We start from the raw sequence: 17,529 nt of genomic DNA, 5'->3' as shown, positions 1-17,529 counted from the left end.
ACATTGAAGAAGAGCCATGGCATTTGCAAGAACAGAGGAATGAAATAAAATATCCTCCTTTTAGTTTAAAGGGTGTTACATGGAGTTTGGAGAGTCAAGGAGGGAGGAGTGGTTCAATGAGAGGGGGCTAGTAATACTGAAACAACTGAAAAGACGGTTACTCACCGTAGAAACTGGTGTTCTTCGAGATGTGTTGCTCCTATCCATTCCATGTAGGTGTGCGCGCCGCGCGTGCACGGTTCTTCGGAACATTTTTACCCTAGCAACTCCGGCGGGCCGGCTGGGCGCCCCCTGGAGTGGCGCCGCTATGGCGCTGGATATATACCCCAGCCGGCCCGTCCGCTCCTCAGTTCCTTCTTGCCGGCTATTCCGACAGTGGGGAAGGAGGGCGGGTCTGGAATGGATAGGAGCAACACATCTCGAAGAACACCAGTTACTACGGTGAGTAACCGTCTTTTCTTCTTCGAGTGATTGCTCCTATGCATTCCATGCAGGTGATTCCCAAGCCTTACCTAGGCGGTGGGGTCGGAATGAGACGTGGCAGAATGCAAGACTGCTGAGCCGAAGGCTGCATCGTCTCTTGATTGCTGCACCAACGCATAGTGCGCTGCGAATGTGTGGACGGATGACCAGGTGGCTGCTCTGCAGATATCCTGGATTGGAACATGGGCCAGAAAGGCAGCTGAAGAGGCCTGTGCCCTGGTAGAGTGGGCAGTCAGTCGAGTAGGTGGTACCCGGGCGAGATCATAGCATGCTCGAATACAAGCCGTCACCCACGAGGAAATTCTTTGCGAGGAGACTGGTTCGCCCCTCATACGCTCCGCAAGCGCGACGAAGAGCTGGGCCGAACGCCTGAAAGGCTTTGTGCGCTCAATATAAAAGGCGAGGGCCCTACGGACGTCCAGGGAGTGAAGCCGCTGCTCCCGAGACGAGGCGTGCGGTTTCGGGTAGAAAACCGGGAGGAAGATGTCCTGGTTAATATGGAAGGCCGACACGACCTTCGGGAGGAAGGCAGGATGTGGCCGGAGCTGAACCTTGTCCGCGTGGAAGACAGTATACGGGGGCCCAACAGTCAAGGCACTAAGCTCGGATACCCGTCTCGCCGATGTTATAGCGACGAGGAAGGCCGTCTTCCACGAGAGGTGAAGCAGGGAGCAAGTCGCCAGAGGCTCAAATGGTGGACCCATAAGCTTGGCCAGCACCCGGTTCAAGTCCCAGACCGGCGTAGGACGTCGTACGGGTGGGTACAAACGGTCCAGGCCTTTGAGGAAGCGGGATACCATATGGGTGGAAAAGATGGAGCGACCCTCAATCGGAGGACGAAAAGCCGATATCGCCGCCAGGTGTACCCTCAAGGAGGAGACCGCGAGGCCTTGCTCCTTAAGGGACCAAAGGTAGTCCAAGACAACCGGAATAGGGACGAGAAAGGGATTCTGGCCTTTCTGGTCGCACCAGATAGCGAACCGCTTCCATTTTGCGAGATAGGTGGATCTCGTTGAGGGCTTTCTGCTTTCAGTGAGGACTCGCTGAACCGCCTGCGAACAGCCCCGCTCCGCGTGAGTCAACCAATCAGGTACCAGGCTGTAAGATGCAGGGAGCGGAGGTCCGGGTGGCGAAGCCGGCCGAAGTCTTGTGTGATAAGGTCCGGCCACAATGGGAGAGGAATGGGATCCCGGACGGAGAGCTCGAGCAGCAGGGTGTACCAATGCTGTCTCGGCCAGGCCGGAGCAATCAGTATGAGACAAGCCTTGTCCCTCCGAAGCTTTAGGAGCACCCGATGAACGAGTGGGAACAGAGGGAAGGCGTATAGGAGGTGGTCCTTCCATGAGCGAAGGAACGTGTCCGACAGGGAGCCGCGGGCGCGCCCCTGGAAGGAGCAGAACCGGTTGCACTTCCTGTTGGTTTCTGAGGCAAAGAGGTCTAGTTGGGGAAATCCCCACCGTCGGAAGATCGTATACACCACATCTGGGCGGAGGGACCATTCGTGTGCAAGGAAAGATCTGCTGAGGCGGTCGGCTAGCGTGTTCTGAATGCCCGGAAGAAACGACGCTGACAGGTGAATCGAGTGGGCTACGCAAAAGTCCCACAGGCGAAGCGCTTCCGTGCAAAGCAGGGAGGAGCGTGCTCCGCCCTGCTTGTTGACATAAAACATCGCCGTCGTGTTGTCCGTCAGCACGGTGACACAGCGGCCGTGGAGAAGGGCCTGGAAGGCCTGGCACGCCAACCGTATCGCCCTGAGCTCTCGGACGTTGATGTGTAAGGAGAGCTCCAGCGGGGACCAGAGGCCTTGCGTGTGAATGTCGCCCAGGTGTTCCCCCCAACCCATGTCCGAGGCATCTGTGGTCAAGGTGACGGAGGGACATGGCGGGCGGAATGGTACCCCTGCACAGATGACCTGAGGGGCTAGCCACCAATTGAGAGTGTCGAGGGTGGCCCTCGGGACTGTGACGATCGAGTCCATGTGGTCGCGATGTGGACGGTACACCGAGGCCAGCCACGTCTGGAACGGACGAAGGTGCAACCTGGCATACATTGTCACGAAAGTGCACGACGCCATGTGGCCCAGGAGGCGAAGACAGGATCGCGCCGTCGTCGTGGGAAAGGCTTGGAGATCCTTGATGCAAGCCACCAGAGTTTGGTACCGAGTGATCGGAAGGCAGGCCCTGGCCAACTGCGAGTCCAGAACCGCTCCGATGAACTCCACCCTTTGAGCTGGAGTTAAAACAGACTTGTCGAAGTTGACAAGCAGGCCCAGGTCTCGAAAAAGAGATAGAATATCGGTCACCTGGTCCGCTACCAGCTGATGTGATGGGCCGCGAATCAACCAATCGTCGAGGTACGGATACACGTGCACCCGACGACGACGGAGGGCCGCGGCAACCACCGCCATACACTTGGTGAATACCCTCGGGGCGGTGGAGAGGCCGAAGGGAAGCACCGCAAATTGGTAGTGCCTGCCGTTCACCATAAATCGGAGGTATCGACGATGAGGGGGATAGATCGCGACATGGAAATATGCGTCTCTCATGTCGAGGGCGGCAAACCAGTCTCCTGGATCCAGGGAGGGAATAATAGTCCCCAGGGATACCATGTGGAATTTGAGTTTTAGCAGGTACCGGTTGAGCTTCCGGAGGTCCAGGATCGGACGGAGACCTCCTTTTGCTTTGGGGATGAGGAAATAACGGGAATAGAAACCCCTGCCCCGCCGGTCGGGCGGCACCTCCTCTATGGCACCCAAACTCAGCAGAGTCTCGACCTCTTGTAGGAGGACTTGCTCGTGAGCGGGGTCCCTGAAGAGGGACAGGGAGGGAGGGTGGGAAGGAGGGGGTGAAATAAACTGGAGGCGGTACCCGGACTGGACCGTACGCAGAACCCAACTGTCCGATGTTAAGTGGGTCCATGCCGGGAGGAAATGGGAGAGTCGGTTGGAAAACAAAGGGGAAGGATCCAATGGAGAGACTGAAGAGCCGTCCCCGGGCGTCCCATCAAAACGCCTGCTTAGGCCCTTGAGGGGCCTTAGAGGACGTTTGGGACTGGTTGCGCCTGTTGCCTGATGGTCGGCGGCGTGTCAGGTTGGTCCGGCGACTATTATATGGTCGGGATCTGTTCTGGGTAAACGGCCGGGATGGTTGTCTACGAAACGGTTGTCTCTGGGTCGCTGGCGTGTGCATTCCCAGTGTTCGTATAGCCACGCGACCGTCCTTTAGGGTCTGTATACGGGCGTCCGTTTTCTCAGAGAACAATCCGTGCGTTTCAAACGGCAGGTCCTGGAGGGAGTACTGCACCTCCGGGGCCAAGGTGGAGGATTGTAGCCAGGAAATCCGTCGCATAGTGACCCCAGAGGCAAGGGTACGGGCCCCCGAGTCCGCCGAGTCTAGCGCAGCTTGGATGGAGGAGCGCGCGGACTTTTTACCGTCCTCAAGGAGGGCGCTGAACTCCTGGCGGGAGGTCGTCGGGACAAGTTCGGTGAATTTTGAGAGCGAGAGTAGCATCTCGTAGGTATAGCGGGCCAGCAATGCCGACTGATTGGCAATGCGAAGCTGCAGGCCCCCCGCCGAATAGACCTTTCGGCCCAAGAGGTCCATACGTTTAGCGTCCTTGGATTTGGGGGTTGCAGCCGGTTGACCGTTACGCTCCCGGTCGTTTACCGACTGGACCACGAGGGAGTCCGGAGTCGGATGAGTATACAAATACTCGTACCCCGTGGGGGGAACCGAGTATTTGCGTTCCACGCCTCGGGCAGTAGGTGGGATGGACGCTGGCGTTTGCCAGATGGTGTTGGCGTTACGCTGAATTGTCCGAATAAAAGGGAGGGCCACTCGCACGGGGGCCTCAGACCCAATGACGTTAGTAACCGGGTCGTCATTTTCTACAACCTCAGCAACTGGAAGGTCGATGGACTGCGCGACTCTGCGGAGCAGGTCTTGATGCGCCCTTAAGTCTATAGGCGGTGGGTCCGCCGTTGACGACCCTGCGACAGCCTCGTCCGGTGATGAGGACGATGACAGACCCGGGCCCGCAGGTTCTGGCGGTGGCTCGTCCACCAGTGGAGCAGGAACATCTGAGTCTGGCTGCGCCACCGGGAGTGGCAGAGAAGTTCCTGGTGTAGGCGAAGGCGGGGCCTTACTGACAGTCGCTTCCGGCACGCAACACTCAGAACCCGAAGGCCGTGTGGGCAAGGGTGGGCCTTGCGACTCATGTTGTGCCCAAGGAACCCAGAAGCCCCATTGTTGTGGGCCATAGGCTTGACCTGGGGTATCCACTCTGAGGCCTGCGCCGCTGCCGCCCTGGGATACGACCGAAGCCTGGCGTGACCACTGGGGGGCCGATGCGCTCAACGAGTGTCCCGTGGACGGCCGGTGCGCGTCTGCTGGTGGTGCCGCCGGTCGATGCCTGTCGTCGCGGTACCGGGAGCACGACCGGGACCAACGGTCGCATCGGTGCCGGGACGGTGATCTGCTACGGCTTCGGCGCCGGGAAGCGCTGCGATCGCGGTGTCTGGAATGGCTGCGGTCCCAGCGCCTGGAGCGGCTCCGGTCACGGTGCCGGGAGCAGCTGCGGTCGCAGTGCCGGGAAAGACTGCGGTCACCGCGGTGCCGTGATCGGTCCCTAGAGGCAGACCTTCGCCGGTACCGACGACTGGGACTCCGAGATCGGTACCTCGACGCCGAACGGTACCGTGAACGGGATCGACGCCGAGACGAGGAACGGTCCCGAGGTGTGGATCGGCGCCTGGATCGAGGCCGGCGAGATGGTGACCGGCTACGAGAGCGGGACCGACTGAAGACCCTTGCGCGGTGTTCCTCGGCGCCTAGGGGTTTCATCATGGCCGGTTTCCCAGCAGGGGGTACAGCCCGCACCGGTGGTGCCGGGGGCCGGAGGCTCGGCGCCTCTGTCAAAGCAATAAGCTCCCGCGCCTGTGAGTATGTCTCCGGCGTGCTAGGGAGTCCAAGCTCGACCGCGGGCGGTGCCGGGGAGCAGGGAGTGGCCGGGCTCAACGGCTCTTCTGGTGCCGGAGCTGCCGGGCCCGTGCACTGGGAGTGCACCATCAGCGCCGGAGCCACAGGTGTTGGTAGTGGCTGGGCGATCTGTCCCGAAGAGGAGGCTTTAGCTGCCGCTGGTGCCTTCTTTTTGCGCACCGGGGACGGAGAGCGGCGCCATGACGCCGGTGCCGGTTTCGGCGGACGGGATGCCTCTGAGCTGTGCCGGGTCGGTGCCGCCGGCGTGCTACGTACCGAAGCCGATTTAGGCGCCGCCGGGACCGGTGCCAGTGGACGCAGCGCCGACTCCATCAGGAGCTGCTTCAGCCTGGAGTCCCGCTCTTTTCTGGTCCACGGCTTAAAGGCAGCACAAATGGGGCACTTGTCGGTACGATGAGATTCCCCCAGGCAGCGCAGGCAGGAATCGTGAGCGTCCCCAACAGGCATCAACCGTTGACAAGCCGAGCACGGCTTGAATCCCGGAGTCTGGGGCATGAGCCCACACCGGGTGGGGGAAAAAGGAGGGAAACCCCCCTAATTCCTTAACTACCTTAACTAACTAAACTATGAACTATACTAACTAACTATATACAATAAATGGAGAAATTGCTAGGGATGTGGAGGACTAACAGAGCACTCCACAGTTCCAGCTAACCGTCACGGGCGGGAAGAAGGAACTGAGGAGCGGACGGGCCGGCTGGGGTATATATCCAGCGCCATAGCGGCGCCACTCCAGGGGGTGCCCAGCCGGCCCGCCGGAGTTGCTAGGGTAAAAATGTTCCGAAGAACCGTGCACGCGCGGCGCGCACACCTACATGTAATGCATAGGAGCAATCACTCGAAGAAGAAACCTCCTTATAGTAATTCAGCTGATGAGGTCCAGCCTCTGTGGATATGCTATGACCTCACATGTCACTCAGATTTCTCTCTTGGCCCAAGATGTCCATATCTATACACTACAATATGGGGCAAATCCTTTCAGAATCTCAATGCCATGTCCTAGGCCGGCAGCCACATGCTTTTCATTCTGGGGCTGCCATTGGCTCTTTCTGGAGTCAGATCTGGCACTTTCACCAGACTGAAGAACTCCCACTTGAAGCCTCTGGGGCTTTGGGTGGGAAAGGAATGTAGGATCAAGTCATTATTGGAATTTTTGTTCTGGGACAACCCACACAAGCGCCACAGGGTCTCTAGGGAAAGCAAGAAAACCATTTAACCTGTTTTGCTTTTAATTAAATGCCATCCCATAGATTGGCCAAGGGAGACTGACCCCCAATAAGAACATAAGAACATAAGAATGGCCGTACCGGGTCAGACCAAAGGTCCATCTAGCCCAGTATCTGTCTACCAACAGTGGCCAATGCCAGGTGCCCCAGAGGGAGTGAACCTAACAGGCAACGATCAAGTGATCTCTCTCCTGCCATCCATCTCCATCCTCTGACGAACAGAGGCTAGGGACACCATTCTTACCCATCCTAGCTAATAGCCATTTATGGACTTAGCCACCATGAATTTATCCAGTTCCCTTCTAGATAGGAGTGGATGGATCCAGACCATCCCTTTGGTGCCTCTTTATGGTGCAAAGGAGTGGATTTGGCCCTCAGGGCGCAGGAGAGCTGGTTGGCCAACACATCCCTGTTTTGAGATGGAAGGCTTAGGGCCAAACTGAGAGGTGATCTACCTGGTGCTGAAAGTTAAACATTGGTGAGTGTGTATATATAAGTAGATGTAATTTGTTTGTTGATGGGGACAGAAGGTTGTAGCAAGAAAAGCAACTGGCACTGCGTAATGAGGGGTTTGATAAGACTTAATTATATTCATGGGGTGCCCTCCTTACATCACACTTGCTTATACACTCATGCCACAGCCCTCATCCTTCCTTCCCCTCCTCATGTGCGTATCCTACATTGTCAGGGAGGCTTTCACCTGGCAATTCAGATGCAGTAATAGTGAGTGAAAGAGGAACAAGCTTCTGGAAACTTTTCTGCTCTCTGCATTACGCTATTGGCTCAGTCCTGATCCAACCTAAGTAACTGGAAAGTTTACCATTGGTTTCAATGGGAACATGTTCAGGCTCAGTGTCTGGGGTGGCTATATTGAGGAGTACTGCACAAGCTTGGCAGTATACTCAGCTGTGTCCTTGTGTCTCCCAATGAAAGGCCAGGTTGTGTCTCCTGGGCACTGGCCTGTGTTGTGGCGGAGCTCTGAGGGGCACTGTGTAGGAGGGCCAAGGAAAGAACATCCACTTTAGCACCCCAAGGAAAGAACACTCACTTTAGCATCCCAAACAGTAGCAGAGAAAGCATGAGAACAGCACAGCGAGTCAGTGCCCCCATGGGATCAGAGGTGCATTTCCCCAGGGGATGCAGGGTTTGGGGTCTGCACTCCCTGTGTCCTCAAAACTTTCCACCAGAGAAAATTGTTGCAGCTGAACCACACGGAAATTCCTGTGTCTTCTTTCCCCTCCCAGTGGGATTTCCTTCAGAGGTACAATTTGGCTCCAATATAGTGTTACAGTAAAATTGTATTATTAGTAATATATTTAGAGAAGGGACAAACTAGTTTAACAAACTCCGGGTATGTCCACCCAGATGATTGCTCATACGGAGGGTGTGTGCCTACCTATGAACCACCTACCCACAGCTGGTATGTCATGTCATTTGGACTCCATCTCTGAATTGCCCATGAGAAACAAATGACAAGGCGAAGGGGAGTTGCATGGAGACATCTGTTCATGTCCACTTCCAATCAAAATAATCTCCTACTCAGTTGTGGAAGGGGCTAGAGAATCTGACAGTGATTCAGAGCTGAAGGAAGGAGGTGTGAAAGAGGTGGCTCTGGCTCAGAGTTGAAGTAAGGAGGTGGTTCTGACTCAAACACTATAAATATTGAAGAGATAAAGCCATGTCTATTTTTCCTCTTAGCCACCAAACTGGTCTGCTTTTGGTTCTATGTCCGGCCTGTTACAGCTCTGTATGTGCCACTGCTGCATCACCTCTAACCACAACATGCTAATTGCTTTACTCAAGGCAGGTTAAGAGGGAAATCCATCGGAGACAGCAAATCCACAGAACACTTAAATGTGTTTTCCTTCTCACTGCTCTGCTTTCATCTCTCTTCCTCGGCATGTATCACTATTCCCCTTCACACTTCAGTAGCTACTCAGGATGCTGATAAGAGGGCACTTGTACAAAACCCAACCAGTCATCCTAGGTAATAACGGCCAAATCCTCCCATTTATATATGTATGGAATTACAGAAGAGGCAATCTGCCTACACATGAATCCTTGTTTCCTCCTATTCTCCCTTTCGGGCTCTCTCTCTCTCTGATTCTGCCTTTGTCCCCTTTCCCTCCTCTGTCTCCAAGCTTTTATCCATGCTATTTGGAGCAGCCTGATATTTCCCACCCACCAAGGCCCTGTCTAGATTGGGAAAATGTAATATGAGTTACTTCTGCTCCAGGTACTGTTGCACAGAGCAACATGGCCCCTGACTCCTCCTTTATTCATGGGCAATCTATATTCCTGGTGCAAAGATGCCACAAGTGACTATGTGGTGGGAGGAAACATACTATGTAGATGTATTTTCTTATCACACAGACCATGCCTCAAAATTCCACTTTATGTGGATTCTCTACAAATTTGCTCCCTTCCATGCTGTACAAAAGCATGGGACGTAGACCCTTAATTTGGATACTGAAGATAAACTGACCCACCTTGGTCATCATTGGAGATACAATATAAGTCTCTCTCACTGGAGCTAAAGGAGTAACTCCATTCGCTGGTTGCACTATTAAGCTATTATCTTCTGTACACTAGCCACTAGAGGGGACATGATACATTAAGGCAGCATGTTACACAACACAACCTGCACTTGAGGGATACATGGGGTTAGAAGTTCACGTTCTAGTGCAGATTTTATTGAATTGGGATGGCAAAGGATAAGATTGCTACAATATTACCCCCATAAATGCTATGCCAACAGGTAAAATGTAACCCGTTCTCTAAACAGTATAGGTTAAGTGTTAAGTACCACAATGAAGTCCGATTTGTACTCTAATGCCTTATAAGTATTTGTCCAGCTTCTCTTAAATATTGGAGTATAATGTAAACAGAGCTTTATTACAAATATTTTCCATAATGATTATAAAGGGACTCATTAGTTTTAGGGATTTATTTTGAAGTGTGGTAATTCATTACCATATTTAAATGAATTGGAGCTCTTTTGGGAGCCATGCTATTTGTTTGGAATCCTGGGAGGCTTTCCCACTAAATATTTATTAAAACTAGATGATTTTCTGTATGCATTTAGCATCAATAGAAGAGTGGGATGACAGATTAACCGGCACCCATCTTCACCAGCCCAACCAGAAAGAAGGAAATCTGAGCCTCACAACCAGTTCTAAAGCACCACATTACAGTTCTGGATTAGCTTCAGATAAATTAACCACAATTCAACACCCTTAAAAAAAAAAAAAAGATTCAGAGATACCCTTCCACCTTAAAATGAGCTGGAGGGAGAGGAGAAGAACCCACATACAACACACTGGAGAGGAGACTCTCTCAGCACACAGAGAAACTCCCTTTGTGCCGTTCAGCCTGTGCATTACCTATATATTTATCTCATAGTTACAGAGACATGTCCCGGATAGGAGAGACAGGCTGTCAAAGGGAAACTCCATCATGCTTCTACTCAGCACAGTGAAAGAAAACTATAGAAGGAAAGTGATATGTTGTTCATATTCCAATATTAAAATGGTGCATTGCATAAAGATCTATACAATGTGGCATTGATCCTGTCCTGCTGAAGTCAATGGGAGTTTTGCCATTAACTTGAACAGGAGATGAGGCCAGCCAGCATCTCTCAGGAGGCCCTCAGCACCTTGCAGGATTTGGGCCTTTCGTGATCAGTCTCAAACTCTTTGTAGAACATCCAGAATCAGCTAGTTGTTAAATAAATAGAAGCCTTATCTTCAAAGTATAAACATAATGAAATATGTGTCCTATTTGGCATACAATAACCCAGTGTTTCCCAAACTTTATATTTTATAAATGGAGATATACCAATCTCCTAGAACTGGAAAGGACCTTGAAAGGTCATTGAGTCCAGCCCCCTGCCTTCACTAGCAGGACCAATTTTTGTCCCACATCCCTAAGTGGCCCCCTCAAGGATTGAACTCATAACCTTGGTTTTAGCAGACCAATGCTCAAACCACTGAGCTATCCCTCCCCTCCCTTGGGACTTGGGACGCAGCTTGGTTAGGGGAAGCCCCTGGTGGGCCGGGCTGGTTTGTTTACCTGCTGCGTCCGCCGGGTCGGCCGATCGCGGCTCCCACTGGCCGCGGTTCACTGCTTCAGGCCAATGGAGCTGCTGGAAGTGGCAGCCAGTATGTCCCTCAGCCCGCGCCGCTTCCAGCGGCTCCCATTGGCCTGGGGCAGCGAACCGCAGCCAGTGGGAGCCGTGATTGGCCGAACCCGTGGACACGGCAGGTAAACAAACTGGCCCGGCCCGCCAGAGGCTTTCCCTGCACAAGCGGCATCCCAAGTTTGGGAAACACTGCAATAACCCAACTTCTCCACTCTGAAGGGCTCTTGCTCCTTTGCAGTGTTCAGAAACTGCATGGATTCAGTCTCTACCATAGGTTTTCAAAGCAGTTTAGAGGACATTAGACACATATCTACAATTAGCTTTAATGGCAGACAACATGTCTAAATCTCATAGACTGCACTGAAAATCTCACCCTGCCACTTTAAATACTGGATTTTGAGCAATGTGTGTTATAGGGGTGTAGACCATCTGCCTATTTGCTTTATTATTTATTAGCTGCTGAGGGGCATGAAGTGTAGAGAACAGCTGTCTGCCCTTTCATCTGTGCATCACTTTGCATGAATTTTCACCCCAAGTCACTAACATTCCTACATCTCCCTGCTCCAGAAATTCTGCTGCTCCCCTCCACTCCCCAAGCCAATGAAAATAGATCTCCCATACACCAGAGTTTAATATTTGAAATGTATGCAAGCTTTCTGAAATTTTTCTAAGCCCAGGCAATACAACTGTATCATATCCATGTTGTCCTTTTTATCCTGACACCCTTTATACTCTTTTTTGGCTGCAAATGTTTTTACTAAAATAGCATCCAACCTTCACAAGGCAGGAGTACTCCTCAGAAAGAATTTGTAAAGGGGAGGAGTCTCCCTGGAAACATACTGCAGAGCTTTCACATTGCTGAAGAATTTCCCCTCCCAAAGTGTGGCATCAATAGTTAAAAAGTGGAGAGTGTTGGGAGGATAGCTGGCATTCTGCCAACAGTGGGACAGTTTCCCAGTCTGATGTGTTTTGGATGAATGCACATTTCACCTTCGTTTGTTCCAGCTTCTCTTTAATGTTTCCAGACTTGTGCTTTCTGCTAAAGTGCATCACTGGTTTTACATATATATTGTTTCTTGATGTCTGGCTTCTGCATTATGGATTATATTAGTCACATTACAAGACTTTCAATATGTATTGGTTTTATATATTTAATTATCAGTTTTGTTTTTTTCTCCGTGTGTGTTTCCCCAGCACCATCCTTCAGCTAGATCCTGTGCAACATAGGGCTAAACCTAATAGCATCATTCACTGTTGCAGCAAGACGTTTTCCCCTGGAGTGGGATACAGTGATGATGACATAATGCTGTGGTTTCAAATCCCAAACCAGCTGTCACTGGTAGATGCATTTAAACTCACTGCCTCTGTGTCCATGGAAGAGACACAAAAGCTTATGACTTGATTTAATAAATGATTTATTATTTTTAACATATAATTCAGGGATGTAGTTTCCACATGGCTTCAGTCATAAGACAGGCAAAAGTAAATTATACAGCTTAATGCTGTAGTAAAACAGGGCGAGAATGTGTTTCCATCTGCCCAGATACTCTAAGTATTTCCTCCTTTGTCAAGCAACATGGGATTTGATGCTGCTTACTAATTCTGGTCTGAGGGAGCAATTAGATAGCTGTGGATTTTTTTTAATAAAGGCAATTTTTTCTTCTTTCTGACACACATTTATAATAATTATATTTTTTCCTGTGTATGTGTTGTACATTGAGCCCATATCTGTAGCACCTACACTGCACTAAAAAGCAATTGTACATATAAATTCTGGCATATGTATATTAAATCATTTTGTAATGTTTAGATATATAACATTGACTATGCCAGTATACCAAGCTAATATTCTCATATGTTTTCTATCCTTGAACTCCTGAAAATATTTGCTCAATCTATGAAGGTCAAATTTAAAGTCATTTCTCAAGTCAGTCAACAGTAAATCTAAAAAAAAACATTACCACAGAAGCAACTTGAGACCTATGAAAGAGCTTTTTCCACTACAGTAAATTGCTCTGATGGAGCACAAAAAAGATCTCTCTCTCTGTCTCTCTACAAATCACAGGTTTGCAAGGCATAGCCTGACTACATCAGTTGCTAGAATATGTTTTGTCACCAAAAACTCTTAACCTAATCCCTGTCCTCTTCCCCACCGTGTCATCCTGACAATTTGTTCCCAGGATTGAAGTATTTATATATCCAAAGCAAAGCCCATTTGAACAAATGTCCTAAATATTAATAGGCTAAATGTGTCCCTAATGTAACTCCATTGACTTCAGTGGAGTTAGAGCAGAGATAAAATGAGCCTATGATGTTTTGGCATGATACTACAAGTCACACTATCTCTATTTGCCACGACGATAGTGAAACCTCCACAGTGCTTATATCAATCACTTTATTGTATGTGGCACCTTTAATACACATACAGAGACTGTGCAGTAAAGGACCAAACACTGACAGATGTTGTCTGAACATATGACGCTTTTAGCAGCCCCCTAGAATGGAGTGCAAGACTTGTCCAGGGATTTACTACATTATTTAGAGTACAAAATAATCAGAGAGTATTTTCATTATGAGCTACAGTACCTTCTGTGACCAGGTTATTGATAACAAATCCATCCAATTACAGTAGGATCCAGTAATCAGATATCTGCAACTGTCCATGTCATACAAGGCTATGGGCTCCATGAAAGGTCACTGCTGATCCTGGCTCTGTGACAGGCTGATTTATTTAGCTGAGAGGTCAAAAACTTATTATGCAAAACCAGACCAGGGATAGTTGAGAAAGTGATGGGTCAAGGAGAACTCATGCAGATGAGCCCTTCTCCTGCATCCCTGGCTGCTCAGTTTGAATGGCTATGAATGCTTAATGTACAAGAGTATGTGGATGCCAAAAGAGGAGGTTTATGAGAGAGAGTTTATATCATTCCAAGATCTCTCTTAAAGAAAAGGGATTTTGCATAGCCAAGAGTGATATGAAGGGGTTCTGGGAGCTAGCAGCCTTAGAGCCTATTGCTGAGCTGTGACCCAAAGTTACAATGCAGCAAACTTGACAGATGGTGGGAGATTTACGTGATCCAGGTCCCCAGAATTAGGCCCACTCTACTATAGGTGTTTGTGGATGGCAGAATAAAGGTCCTAATATGTACGATTTATTTTGGGAAAATATAAGGGCCACTGAAATTAATGGAGTTACACCAGTATCAAAATGGAGTAACACTACAGTGAATTAGTCTCTACATTTACATCTGATTGATAACCTTTCATTTCATAACATGAAAACAGGGAAACATATGAAATTCAACACTGTTGTAAAGAATGATCATAAAAGTGATGCCTCAATATTCTGAGTGATCACGCCTGAAATAAGACTGGCATCAAGTGGGATGACAATATAATTATCACTGTTAGTGGTATAAGAATTTAGGATGAATAAAGAGTAAAGCATGTGTTCTTACCCAGATACGAAACACCTTCTTCTGGTGTGATTGTTCCATATTTAACCATCATCTTCACAAAATCAATCAATGTCTTCATGATAGTTATCAGGGTTTCTTTTTCTTTTGCCTCTTCTGTGTTAAGGGACAAAGCAAAATATAAGTAGTCTTGGCCAACTCAGAGAGATTTAGTCCTGCAAACTTTTTGTCAAGTTCACAGATAAAAAACATGTCCTGGTCATGAAAAGAAAAGGCTGAGATGGCTTAGTGAAGAGGAGAGGTGTCCTATGTCTTATGTAATGAACTAAAACTGCTACTTCAAAGCTGTTATGGCCTACTGCGGAAAAAAGTACTAGAGTAGTAGAGATTTATTCTGGCCCAAATCTATTCCCCTGTAGCTTACCCAGAACTACTTTGCAAGGCCCCTGAGCTACAAAGCTGTAGGGGCTGCATCTTATTCTGAGGAGTTATTCACCCTCAGAAGTTGCCAATTGCTCCCTTACCCAATTTCACTCATTCTGTAGGGCACAGTGCGTGACTTCATTTGGGGTTGTCAGCAGGGGAGCCGCCCCAATATCTGATGTGGAAGGATGGGCTCTTCTCACCAGGAATCACAATGGACTCTGCAGCCCAGAGCACATGTCCCTGGCTGCGACCTTCATAATAATGCTTGTCACTTAGGCCTAGATTTGTAAATGTATTTAGGTGTTGCTGTGCTAAGGGATTTATGCACTCAGAAGTCTAATCCTATGGACAATCAATTAGGCATTGTGATGCTGAGTCCAGCAATGCATCAATACCTTTAAAAATCTTGGCTTTAGCTTTTCTTTACAGCTTTTTGTCTGTGTATCTCAAAGCACTTTACAAAGGACGGCAAGTATCATTATCTCTATTTTACAGATGAGGAAACTAAGGGTATGTCTACACTGCTGCAGGAAGTGAGCCTTCCAGCCTGGGTAGACTGACTCATGCTAGCAGGGCTCGAGCTAGCACACTAAAAATAGCAAGTGTGGATGTGAATTAGGCAGCAGCTCAGGCTCTCAAGCCCACCTGACCCTCTCCCAGGTGTGATCTTGGGTCTCTGCTAGAACTGCCATGTCTACAGTGCTATCTTTAATGTACTAGTTTGAGTCCATCTACCTGGGCTTGGAGGCTTACTCCCAGCTTCAGTGTAGACATACCCTGAGATAAAGTGACAATGATCACCCAGCAGGCCAGGGACAGACTTGGGACTAGAACCCAGATTATTTGACTCCCCGTCCACTTCCCTAGCTCCTGGACCACATACCTCTCCCCATCTTCTTATTTATCTGGGAAGAGCCTATCACAGTGTTGGCATTATATCCTGCCCTGCACTAGCAAGATAGCTCAGAGACTCCCTGCTTGGGCAGTACTCCTCTGCTCTCCCCAAATTTACGACTCAGAAGAGTGAGCCCCTAAATTGTCAGCCTGACACAGAGTGGGATAAATGAACGCAAAACTATATTTTACCACTTTAAAGTCTATTTAATTAGTCACATCAAGAAGATTGGTCTTCAATGACAATTACATTATTTTCTCATGGTGACATTCACTCATGTGCAGAGGGGTAGCATAAGAGCTATGCAGCACTTACATCCCGTGTACGTCCTCAAAACATGGATGCTCCTCTGCACAGGGCTGTATTTCACCCTCACTGAGTAGCTCTGAAAGCTGATGTCAATGTAGATATAAATATGTTGTCACTTATTGGCACTTTTACTTGAAACTCCTACAGACTATGATGCCTGCATTCTCCCCTCAGGCAAAGACAGTAAAATCAACTGGCTGCTTATTATTTAGAACTTTAATCACTAGTCTTTGTACCTACACTACAGGGCTTTTTTCTTTAACTAAACAGACCTGAAAGAAGCCCAAGATCTAGGATGTGATGCATGGAGTTTATTTATTCATTTATACATGGCACTAACTGCAGTAGCATCTGGATCCTTCGCTTGAATTAAAAACATATCATTAAAATAAATATTACAATCCACATAGCCGAAGCAAAAGACTGCCTTACTGTGTAAGACCAATAACTCCCTGTGCTGGCTACAGCTCGTTCTGGACCACCATTCACTCAAAGGTCTGCCACCACATCTACCCCACTTCCATTGATGATTGATGGTGAATGATTGGATGGAACTTAATGCACTGGCTTGGCAGCTGAGAGGGAGATGTCATCCAGTGATTTTTTCTTATCTGGATTTAGCATGGATACATGGGTCTTAAGCGATTTGCATCATTTAAAACATTTCAGCTTTAATGGGAGAGGAAATCCTGTACTGGTAGGATTAGGACCCTAATTTACAGCGCCCTCAATGCTACAACTCAATAATACCATTTAAAAAAAACCAATCAGAAGGTCCTGATAACTGAGGGCTGGACAAATCTTACATGACAAAGTCTCAATTAAAAGAGCTTGATGTTTCAATAATGCATATTCCACAGTCCTGTGGTGTTCTTTTACAGGTCTCATGTACATTATATTTAACTTCCCATCCCTAATTATACTCCAAAGAGAACTGAAGCCAAAAAAAGAAACAAATGCAGTAAGCTGCTTGCTCTAATGAGTAATTTCTGCATGTTTCTAAGGGGATAAACTCACAGAAATATGGCTGTAAATTGAAGCTGCCTGGGGGTAGACGTGTGGATCTACACTACTGGCGTTTCAACCAAATGTTAACCTAAACATGAGACTGGAAATAGTGGCTGGAAGAGAAAAGGCTTGAGAGGGTGAGATTACTCCAGCTAACAGGGTTAGCCATGGAAGCCAGGGCAGGCTTTGTTGTAGAGCACTCAACCCCCCTCCCACCCTGCCCCAAATTCCCTTTCTAACATCTCCAGGGCAAATCCTATTCCCAAGGTTGGATACTGAGGAGGGTGGGGTGGAGGGGGAAAAAGAGGAATCATCTCCCAAGCTAGAGAGTGGCAGTGGAATTACTCTGAGGTTATTATTGCAGCCTCTGGACTTCAGCAATCTACACTGCTGTTGTGCCATCCCCCACTCAGTGGAAGTTAGGCTGGTAGACTAGCTCCCATTGGTGACCAGACAGCAAGTGTGAAAAATCGGGACAGGGGGTGGGGGGTAATAGGAGCTTATATAAGAAAAAGACCCAAAAATCAGGACTGTCCCTATAAAATCGGGACATCTGGTCACCCTAACACTCCCAGAACCCTTTTGTGCACTGAGGTGCAGGAGATCCCTCTGAATCATGCTTCCCTAT

General features: G+C 49.0%; 2 protein-coding genes across 6 annotated transcripts in view; one reads left to right on the top strand and one right to left on the bottom strand.

The window, feature by feature from the left end:
* Positions 1-17,529, top strand: part of AP4E1 (adaptor related protein complex 4 subunit epsilon 1) — a 73,842-nt gene that overhangs the window by 2,366 nt on the left and 53,947 nt on the right. The window lies entirely within an intron of this gene.
* Positions 1-17,529, bottom strand: part of SCG3 (secretogranin III) — a 46,963-nt gene that overhangs the window by 20,726 nt on the left and 8,708 nt on the right. For all 5 annotated transcript variants that reach the window (XM_044979165.1, XM_044979163.1, XM_044979161.1 and 2 more), the window contains one exon: positions 14,306-14,419. In XM_044979165.1, coding sequence (XP_044835100.1) covers positions 14,306-14,419 — 114 coding nt within the window. The remainder of the gene's footprint in view (positions 1-14,305; positions 14,420-17,529) is intronic.

This window comes from Mauremys mutica, chromosome 11, assembly GCF_020497125.1.
Source record: "Mauremys mutica isolate MM-2020 ecotype Southern chromosome 11, ASM2049712v1, whole genome shotgun sequence".
NCBI lineage: Eukaryota > Metazoa > Chordata > Testudines > Geoemydidae > Mauremys > Mauremys mutica.
Note: the sequence above shows the minus strand (reverse complement) of the source record. Positions and strands in the feature narration are given on the sequence as shown.